Raw genomic sequence first — 10,701 nt, 5'->3', positions numbered from 1 at the left:
GCCTGTGTGTTGATTCATTTTGTCTTTTTTCCACGAACTGTCCAGTGAATCATGCAAAGTGTTCCCAATAACGAAGCGTCTCTGATGACTGTGTGTTGCGTCGTAGTTACTTTGTACAATATGTACAATGTTGTTATTAGCGGTGGGCAATGATAACACTTGTATAACGATAATATCAAAGTCTTCCAAAATTCAGAAATATAATAAGTTACAATTTCAAACAGACTTTAAATGATCTCTTCACATGAAAAGCTGTAACTGACTTCAGCTTAGTGTTGTTTTGATTCACAGCATCCGTAGAGAAAAACAAGGTCCTGTTGTGTTTTATTATTCTGTCATCAGCTGGCTCAAAACCGAAATATTTCTCTACTTCACTGCGCCCAGACTTGTTCGTTTTCTAGCCAGTCCGGAAGTAATTGAATCTTCAGCGGGTGCGTGTCATGCTGAATTTTGCGTTGTGTGTTTTGATGTTTTAAAAGCATTCGTTTATAATACAGAAAGTTCACATTTATGAAGTGCATTCCCTGTGACGCCTGTGTGTATCTCAGAGTAATGCCGGCACTGCTGAGTGCAGTGTGCACATAGTGTTCGTTCCCTAAATGCCAAGCAGTGCAACACAATGGTTAAATAATTCAGTGGGTCGTGCCCTTGAGACTCGCAGTGATTGGTATGTGTAGGAGGCTGTGTGGCCCAGTGGTTAGTGAAACAGGCTTGTAGCCAGGAGGTTCAAATCCCAACTCAGCCCCTGACTCCCTGTGCGGGACCCTGAGCGAGTCACTGAACCTCCTTGTGCTGCGTCTTTGGGGTGAGACGCTGTTGTAAGTGACTCTGCAGCTGAAGTTCACACACCCTAGCCTTGTATCTTGTAAAGCGCTTTGTGATGGTGCTCCACTGTGAAAGGCGCTATATAAAAATAAATGAAAATAAACTTGATGATACTGTGTTTGTGTTTTTAGCAATACTGGCAGCTCTGGTCTTGAATTGCCAGTGTGTTTGGGGCATACTTAACATCGCCGCTGTGGAGACCAGTAAAACACACTGTCTGGGAGGGAAGCTTTTCTGACGTGGCTGCTTTTGCCAGTATGAAATCACGGAGAAGGGAAACGCTCCTTAGTAACTCCTGAAGTGGTGCTACTTGCATGGTTTTTATTATTATTACTGTCTGCACAGAAAGAGTCCAAACACACACGAGCATTGGAGGTGAATGGCTGGGTTTGGGCGAGGCTGGCTTTGAAGACTGGACTGCGTCCGACAGCTCATTCTAAGAGAGAGGGGGAGAAGGGGAGACGATTCAACCGTTAAACATTCAATATGAATAACAGGAAAGTAAATAAACCCTGTGAAGCATTTCTTCAGTCTTTTTTCAGTGTTGATTGTTTTCAACGTTTGTATCGAGCTGTCGGTTTTCCCAGCTGCCTTGAAGCTGCTCTGGAGAACCCTAGCTCCCTCTCTCGCTGCTCGACCCGTTCAAACCATGTGATAGAGTGACTTTTCAACTCTGCTAGCCCCGCCCACTCTGTTACTAAGCTAGTCCAGCAGCTTCTGTAGACTGCTGCTATCGTCCTAACTAGAACAAATTTTGCAGCAAAACCAGTTTCGTCATTCTACTGCTTCATAGCAAATAATTCCAACGCCTGCACTTTCAGCCTCTTCCACAGATGTTTTTTGCATTGGCTGCTCTTGGGGCAGGTTTGATGTAAAGACTGTCCCTCTCACCGCGCTAGGGCTGCTGCCGTCCTGCCTGGCTCATGTCCTCGGTGGAGGAGCTCAGTCCTTCGCTCTCAGGTGCCAGTCCCAACGCCCGGCCAATATCAGAGTCCTCGCTCTTGCCCGTGCTGCTGCCCGCCGCCGGCACCCTCCTCGCCCGCTTTCTCTGCCCCCGACGCCTCTCTGGCAAACACAAAAACACACGCCGCGCCCACAGGCCTTCTGAACAGGGCCAAGTGCAACCTGCATGTGTGCCCAAGGGCCTCGTTCATTATACTGCACTGGGGGGGGAGTGCCTCGTTCATTATACTGCAACGGGGGGGGGGGGGGGAGGTTAGTGCCTCAAGTAATGCTGCACGTGACCTGGGGGGGGGGGGGGGTAGTGCCTCGTTCATTATACTGCACTGGGGGGGTAGTGCCTCATCATTATACTGCATGGGGGGGTAACGTGTAGGAGAAGCAGGCTTTGCTGACATTGTTTTACATTCTCCAAAGGTTCAGTACCATTGTGAATGCTAGCCTATGCGCTTGTGTGCAGGAGAGCTATACATGGGTATATCATAAAAACTATTAATAACATTACATAAAAAATATATATATACAGTGGAGCACCATCACAAAGCGCTTTACAAGATACAAGACTAGGGTGTGTGAGCCGTGCATCAGCTGCAGAGTCACTTACAACAACGTCTCACCCCAAAGACGCAGCACAAGGAGGTTCAGTGACTCGCTCAGGGTCCCACACAGTGAGTCGGGCTGAGCTGGAATTTGAACCCGGGACCTGCTGGTTACAAGCCCGTTTCTCTAACCACTGGACCACCCTGCCATACATCTAGTTTATGAACAAAGGTTTGTAAGCAGTGAGACCACGTTGTCTTTACCATTGTTTTTTGATCGATAGCAAACAAATATTTTCAGCGTGAAACGTGCGAAGAAGAAAGACAGACACAGTGCTTTCCACCGTGTCGATAAAGTCACCTCGCAGTCTGCTTGGCGTGTTTTTGGAGACGAGAAGGATTCGGATTTGCTCTTGAAGCTCGACGATTGCCGTCCTGTTTAAAAAATAAATAAACAAATAATTGGAGCTGCTCCCTTTTCACCCCCCCCCCTTGTTACAGAGCAGTCTGCGTCGCTCTCACCTCAGAGCCGTGATCTCCTGCTCTCTCTCCTCGCTGTGACGGCTGCTCTGATAGCCGTCAATCAAACGCTCCTCGTTCTGGCAGGGGAAGGGTTAAACACGGGGTCAATAAGGAGCGCCGCGTGGCTTGAATCTCCTCAATCTCTGCAGAATCACAGCGTAGGTCGTGCTCTGTTGAAGGCTGCGCAGTGTAACATGCAATAAACCCGTTTTCTCTGACTGAAGACCACGTTTTGTGGTGTGACTTGATGTGGGTGAGAGTGAACCAGATCTCTCATGGGGTTACCTGACCACCACGCTCTCGTCCCATTCCCCCTGCCTTCTCATCATCCAGACCCATCACCCAGCTCTCCTCTTGGGGCTCTGAAAAAACAACGAGACCCACAAATCAACTCAGACTCTTCACACAGAGAGTGGGGAGGGGATGGAATGGGTTACCTAGTCATGTTGCTGAAGGAGAATCTTCTTCACACAGAGAGTGGAGAGGGGATGGAATGGGTTACCTAGTCATGTTGCTGAAGGAGACTCTTCTTCACACAGAGAGTGGGGAGGGGATGGAATGGGTTACCTAGTCATGTTGCTGAAGGAGACTCTTCTTCACACAGAGAGTGGGGAGGGGATGGATCAGGTTATAAATTGATATATTGATTTCCTCGGTGGAAGGCTGTGGTAGGAACTATGAAATTGTTTCATGAGCCTAGGCACTCCTGTAACCAGGCTGGTGCATCCAGGTCAGTAAAGGGTTAATCGATTCTGTTGCCATGGAAATAAAGGAATACTTGCTGAGTTTCTGCTTGATGTCATCAATTTCGGCCCTGATCGACTCCAGCTCTTCCCACAAGAACTTCTTGCTGTGAAAGACAGGATCAGAACAGCGAGAGAGCTACAGTACTGATGCAGTTTATAGTGATTAGAAGCAGCTCTGTAGAGATACTCAGATTTTCAAAGTCATTCCCTTTAACAGTGACATATGCTTTACTAGCTCTGTCTACCACTTCCTGTGTCATTTCACCAGGAGGGTGAAATTGTCCACACCCCTCACTGGCTTATTTCCTGTCAATAACCAATCAGCTGCCTTCCCTATTGACTGACATTCCTTTCAGCCAGTAACATACTTCGAACCAGAAATAACCAAGGAGTAACCTGGAAGGCAAGGCAATCAAACTTCATGAAGTTCTCAATGTAAAACAAGCACATTCTTCAGCGTTACCTCTCGAATATCTCCTGGGTAAGGTCACCGAGGGCCTCCAGTGTCTGGCTTTCACACAGGGGGAGGCCTGGGCTGCAGCCTGGGAGTGGAGTTTGAAGGTGCTGGGGAGGCAGGGGGAGCCGGTGGGTGGTTCTCTGCTCAATGAGGCCTCGAAGGAAGAGCAGCTTCCCAGACAGCTCCTGGCTCAGGCCCTGGAAGCGCTTCTCTAGCTGAGAGTCTTGGTTCTGTCTGTCTATAACCTGGCCTAGCCTGCGGAGCTCCTCTGAAGAATGGCCAGAGACACAAACATCGGTAAACACTGGCTTTCCTTTCTTAGATACTTTAAGTGTAGTGTTTCACGATACATTATAACCACGTCAGTTAAAACTAGCTGTGTCAGAGACCACATTCACATGACAATTAAACATATAGTTATTGTTAGCGAGTGAGGGAGCAGTCCAGTCTCCGTGCCTCAAGCCTGCCCTGGACTGGAGGGAGCCCCCTTTCTCTTTGTCCACTAAGGTCTTGGTTCGGATCACAAACTCACCGCACTGGGTTTGGACCTCGACCTTCAGAGGGTAGTGGATTAAGCCAGTTACCTTGAAATGCTCTGATCTTGTTAAACTGCTGGCTTCTCTCTCTTTCCAGCAGAATGACGGTTCGATTAAAGGCATCCACAGACTGTCAGAGAGAAAGACACAGGGGTTTAGTAAGGAGGGCTTCACTTGAAAAGCAGTGCTGGAGCCGGGCCCTTTACTGCAAACCATATGACCCACCTGGATCGCTTGATGTTTAGAAAGCAGCTTTGTTTCACTTCTGTGTGTTTTAACCCCTTACTGTTTTACAGGTTTGCAGTCATTGTGAGTGAGGCTGGCTTCTATTGATCAGGACGTTGGTTCCCTGTCTCTAGGTTTCTCTGCTGCAATACAGAGTTATTTTTTTGATTACAGCCCCCTTGCTTCTGCTAGCTTGTTTTTTTCAGGTAGTACAATGTTATTACTCCCCGTGGGGATGCAATTCCCAGCCGCAGGGTATAGTGCAGGCAGCTGCAGGCAGGCAGAAATCTGGAAAAACGCTTGTCCAACTCGGCAGAAGCATTATCAATGGTTATGAAGTTATTGGGAGTATCAGATTTCAGATTTCAAATTCTTTACCATGACCTTGTTCGCTCAGCTAGTAGCATCATTATATAACCTCACTGACTGTAATGTTGCTGTGCGTCATGGTCAGTTTCTTGTCTCACTGGCAGCTCAGATTTCTAATTTGCAGGCTGGCGATGGGCTGCGACCGGCTGACTTGTTATATCTGAAGAGACGGTTTATTTACCTTCGCTTGGGCGAACAAGTGCCTCTTGACAGCGTCCATCTCCTCCTTCAACATCTTCTGCGCTTCGAGCAGCCGAGATTCTGTAAGACAGAGTTCCCTCGTCTCAGTCTGCAGACGCGGCGACCAGCAGCTCTGTTTAATCAGTGCATTTGTGATGACCGATACGAAGAGGTGATATTAGCTTCCTGACCCTCACACTGGCATTCAAAACCTACATGAATGATAAGAAAACTCACAGAGACTAGAGCCTGCTAGACCCAAGCTACAGAAGTGAGAGACAGCGTCACATTGCGATCCTGTTTCCTTTTGCTCAGCAGGCAGTAGAAAATATCATTTGACACAACTTATAAAAAATATATTCAGCACAAGCTTAAAGCTTCTTACACAAATAAGTGGTGTAAGAAACCAGGCTTTGAAGTCGTGGTCCGCACAGAATCAGAACTAATACACCCAACTAAACTTGACCCCACCCCCTCACCCTGAAAATAACAAGACAAACCGCAAGGGGCAGGAGTCTTTGCATGCTTTCAAATCATATTTTTTTTTTTTACAAGGCCTTACAGCACTGATTAAACCTGCACAGTGGCGTAGGGTGGCTGGTGCGCCACAGTGCAATACAACACAACAGGGCAATCACCGTTTATAGCAGGGCTCCGGGAAAGCTGGAAGACAAGAGAGAAGGAAGGATGCTTATCAGAGACAAGGCAAAGAAGGTTTTTAATTTTTTTTGAATGGGAGCATTTTGGAAAAGCACGTGTTTTTTTCCTCACCTTCTCCTCTGCGCTCAGCTGTGATTGGGCTCTCAGACTCTCAGTGTTCATATTCAACTCAGTCCTAAGAACATGAGAAAAGCAGCCCCGGGTGAATTTAGTTATGCTAGGTCTTGTAAGGGTTTGGCACACACACACACACACACATACATATATATATATATATATATATATATATTATATATATATATATATATATATATATATACTATAATATATATTAATATCCTTGAAATTCGTTCACTAGCTTCTCAATACTTTTGTATAAATATGTCATTTTTTTCCTTGATATACTTATTGTTTTGTTTTTTTTCATCTCCATTAGAATAACGCAAAGCTCAACACATGCATAAAATAATATTATCACAATAATACTCTTATTTCTAAAAGACGAATTCAAATAGTTACCGTTTAAAAGCTCCCATTAAATAAACGCGCAGTTTCACGAAAAAAACCAAAAAAAAACCCAAAAGCTGGTTTGTCATTCGCAAGGCACCGTACGTCACAGTGAAGGGCGTGGTTATGCGAGGCAGACTGCTTAGCGATGATTGGCCCCTGTTGAGATAGCTTATTACATATTCATGAGACGGGGAGCATGATTGGTAAAAGCGGCTGCGAGGGCGGAGCTATCTGTCTGGAGCTCGGAAGACAGATAAGAAGAGTGCAAAGTTACAATAACGAGGTAATAATAATAATAATAATGATAATAATAGGGTTAGCATGTGTAAGTGTTGCAGGCGGCAGCTTGTGTGATTGCTGGAGTGTGATCCGGGTAGACCTGGCCAGGCTCGGGTTGTCCCGGGTCAATGCGCTGCAGAGTCCGCAGTCGTGGACAGTCCTGCTGCAGCAGCATCACGCCGAGCTGCCCCTGCTTTCAGGACGCGTGTGGTTGAGTAAGATGTCAGATGGTTAATTTGCTCTCTCATCGAGACGCGGAGTGCGCTCGTCTTTGAAACATTTTAAAAGGCTGATGATGCTGCAGAGCGCTTGGATTGTGAGGCTGTGTGGTCCAGTGGTTAGAGAAACAGGCTTGTAACCAGGAGGTTCAAATCCCGGCTCAGCCCCTGACTCCCTGTGCGGGACCCTGAGCGAGTCACTGAACCTCCTTGTGCTGCGTCTTTGGGGTGAGACGCTGTTGGAAGTGACTCTGCAGCTGATGCACGGCTCACACACCCTAGTCTCCTATCTTGTAAAGCGCTTTGTGATGGTGCTCCACTATAAAAGGCGCTATATAAAAATCAATATAAGCACCCGTTTCACTTTCTCAATTTTTGTTTGCATGCATTTACCGTATTTTACCCTGGTTTGTCATCTTTTAAGTATGTTTCAGCGGATGGAAGCAAGACTCCCATTGCATAGCACTGTTATCCATTCCAGGTTTTACTATGAGTTTAATAAGCTACACTGTGGCTCATAGTAAAACCTGGAATGGGTAATAGTGCTATGCAACAGGAGTCTTGTTCCACAGCTCTGTGGAATTTACCAATGCCTCCCCCTGCTGTCGCTGTGTTTTGTTACACTGTGTTTTTTGTTCTGGTCGACTCTTATCAGGGCTATGCTTGTTCTGATGTCTTTTATGTGCAGGAAGTCCAATGGCTACAGAGGGAGAGCCCACAGACCTGGTGAAAATCGCCCACCTGCTCATCCTGTCCTTCTCGTGGGGCACGCAGCTCTGGGTGACGCTTGTATCAGGTAGCGTCCCTCCGCCTGGCTCGGTCCTCGCAAGAGCTTGACGAGGCAGACCCAGGCGCGGCTGCAGCTGGAATGGTGTTGTTTTCTATTTAGTTGCATTTACAATGTCATTGTAGCTGAAGCTGTGCCTGCGTAATTGTAATTGTAATTGTAATTGTAATTGCTTGGTTGCAGTTCAGCTCCACAGCTTTCCAGGCTTTCAGAGTTCCACGTTGTGTTCTGCATTGAGCCAACATTCTTCTGGCATTTGCAGCCGTTAGTGACCCAGTTTGTTTTGAAGTCTCGTTCTGTAGCGTGTCTCTGCGTTTTTGTACCTGCGATTGCTGCCCGGTAGAAGAAACGCAGCAAGCATGTTAATTGTGGAATTGTAATTGTGTTTGAGCCTAGGTCTGCTAGGGGATGTGTTAAAAGGTGATATTGTTTGAAGTTGTGGCGCCTCCATTTAAAGGGGAAACAACTTCCCTGGGCAATGTTCCATTTTTTGGGGGGCTTTTGTGGTCGGCAAAGTTCCCATCTTGAGCCTTGTGCTTTGTGCAGTAGCTCAGGGGCGGGTGTTCAGTAAGGAGCTGCTCTCGCTGCTCTCCCCAGGTTTCGTGCTGGCCGCTGGGGTCTCTCGTCACACGTTCGGCTTGGTCCAGAGCAAGCTATTCTCCTTCTATTTCTACGGCGTCCTGGTGTCCTCCTTCCTGAACCTGGCGGTGTATGCAGTGTACCACCCCCGCGAGCTGCTTGACACCCACGAGGCTGTGCAGGTGAGGGAGCAGCAGTCTGCTCTCTGTGCAAGGAGAGCAGACAGCCTGCTTACAAGATATAGATAGCTAGATAGATAGATGGATGGATGGATGGATGGATGGATGGAGATAGATAGATGGATGGATGGATGGATAGATTGATGGATGGATGGATAGATAGATAGATGGGTGGATAGATGGATGGATTGATGGATGGATAGATAGATGGATGGATGGATAGATGGATGGATGGATAGCTAGATAGATGGATGGATAGCTAGATGGATGGATAGATGGATGGGTAGATAGATAGTTAGATAGATGAATGGATGGATATGTGTGTTTGTAGAATGAATGATCTTGCTTCATGAAGTCGAATGAAACCTGCTGAATAACATTCTGAGTTCCACACCTCTTTGTAGCTTTTCATCTACTTAACGGAAAAAACACTGACGACAGTTTAAAACGACGCTCGCTCACTTCTCTCAGATCTGTAGACACAAAGACAGTGGCACTTGTGCTTGCAGACACCAGTCTCTCTCATACCTTCACCGGACCCTTTGAGCTCTTGAAAACGTGTGACTGAGTTGTTGTAGTAAAAGGGATCGCACCTCCTTCTGTCACCTCTGGACTGATTCGGCTCCCATCTGTGTGTGGATGTGTGTGTGTGTGTTGTCGTTTACTGCATAGTTAATGGTGTGTGTGTGTGTGTGTGTATTGTGTATATTGTGTATGGCTCTTTTAAGCGCTGGCTCTCTCGTTTTCTCAGATGGTTCTGTTTTTCTCCTGCGTGCTGCTAGCCGGCTTCAATGCCCAGTGGTTCGGCCCCGCGGTGACAGAGGCCATGTTCCACATGCAGGAGGTGGAGAGGGAGCACGGACTGGGGGGGGAGGTGGGGGTCCGCACCAGCAAGGAAGCCTACAGCAAGCTCCGAGAGCAGGACCCCAAATACAAGCGCCTGCGAGAGACCTTCTACAGATACCACGGGCTCTCCTCTCTGTGCAACCTGCTGTGCATCATCTGTACTGGAGCCAGCCTGGTCTACACTGCTCTCAACCTCAGCACTGTGTGAGGCAGGGCTGGGAGCCACACAGGGGCTCCGGAAAGCACAGCAGCAGTATTCTTCCACATCACTTCACACACACTCTGGCAGTCCCAAAACCGCACACACAAACTGGGCAGTCAACGGAGTGTGTAAAATATCAATTTATTTTAAATTCACTGCAGGCTAGACTACACTAAAAAAAAAAAAAAAAGTAGTTTGCTCACAATCAGCTTTTAAATTCCAAGTAAGCATTGCTTCCACTTTTTCGTGAATAGGTATGTTCTGATGCAGTATTTTTGTGTGTGTGATTGGATATATCAGTTTAACAGTGTGATATACTGGTAATTGCTTTTTTTTTCTGATGTGTTTGTGCATTAAACATAAAATTATAAACGTGTGCTGGTGTTGATTTTGCCTTCCTAGTACACACACACACACACACACACACACACACACGCACTATGCAATGTAAAAGCCCCTTTTTTTAAGTACTATAGGTACAGTTTTAGATGTTATTTGTCGCAATCGTAAACTTAAACTAACAAATAACTATGATATTTAAGTGAGATCGTTTTCATGAACTAAAAAAAACACAACCTAGCGAGCTTTTGTTGGGAAGACGAGGAGACGCGTCTCGGTCGGGGCAGGCTGAGTTTCACGGCTGTTTAAAGCAATTAAAAGCGATGCTCGGACACGCTGGTTCCCACTAATCAAGCAGAGACCAGCTGAGACAATCAGAGGTATGTGTTTTTCGTGGCTGTCTTTCCTTCCACGCCTGTAGCCGTGGTAATGTGTTTGATTTTAGGTTTGAAGCCCTGGCTGGAGCACGCCTGGGTTTTGAGAGCGCGTCCCCTTGCGCGCATTATTGTGGATCAGCCGTTTTGTTTTGTTGTGTTTCAATTTTGACACCTTGTTCTGTGTTTGAATTTTAAAATGCCGGGTCAAAAAAAAAAAAAACGCGTGTAATAATATTGTAAACCGCCAGTTAGAGACACAGGCCTAAGCAGTTACGTATTGAAATTTTTCTGCAAATCAATGCAAACTGTAGGCAGTACAATCAGTCCAGTTTTGTTCATACAAAAATAATAATAATAATAATAATA

At 46.5% G+C, this 10,701-nt stretch overlaps 2 protein-coding genes across 2 annotated transcripts; one reads left to right on the top strand and one right to left on the bottom strand.

The window, feature by feature from the left end:
* Nucleotides 1-3,401: 3,401 nt before the first annotated feature.
* Nucleotides 3,402-6,182, bottom strand: LOC121310196 (coiled-coil domain-containing protein 159-like). The gene is made up of 6 exons (XM_041243496.1): nucleotides 6,131-6,182; nucleotides 5,998-6,022; nucleotides 5,361-5,440; nucleotides 4,634-4,715; nucleotides 4,056-4,317; nucleotides 3,402-3,696 (listed from the first exon to the last, which is right to left on the bottom strand). The coding sequence occupies exons 1-6, from the start codon at nucleotides 6,179-6,181 to the stop codon at nucleotides 3,543-3,545; spliced, it is 654 nt and encodes a 217-aa protein (XP_041099430.1). The 5' UTR covers nucleotide 6,182; the 3' UTR covers nucleotides 3,402-3,542.
* Nucleotides 6,183-6,738: 556 nt separating this feature from the next.
* tmem205 (transmembrane protein 205) lies at nucleotides 6,739-9,995 on the top strand. Its single transcript, XM_041243495.1, has 4 exons — nucleotides 6,739-6,812; nucleotides 7,715-7,822; nucleotides 8,411-8,574; nucleotides 9,323-9,995. Exons 2-4 carry the CDS (start codon nucleotides 7,723-7,725, stop codon nucleotides 9,623-9,625), a joined length of 567 nt encoding a protein of 188 aa, XP_041099429.1. The 5' UTR covers nucleotides 6,739-6,812; nucleotides 7,715-7,722; the 3' UTR covers nucleotides 9,626-9,995.
* The last annotated feature ends 706 nt before the right edge of the window (nucleotides 9,996-10,701 follow it).

The sequence above is a fragment of the Polyodon spathula genome, unplaced genomic scaffold, assembly GCF_017654505.1.
Source record: "Polyodon spathula isolate WHYD16114869_AA unplaced genomic scaffold, ASM1765450v1 scaffolds_1814, whole genome shotgun sequence".
Classification (NCBI taxonomy): Eukaryota; Metazoa; Chordata; class Actinopteri; order Acipenseriformes; family Polyodontidae; genus Polyodon; species Polyodon spathula.
This window is presented reverse-complemented; position numbering and strand designations above follow the sequence as displayed.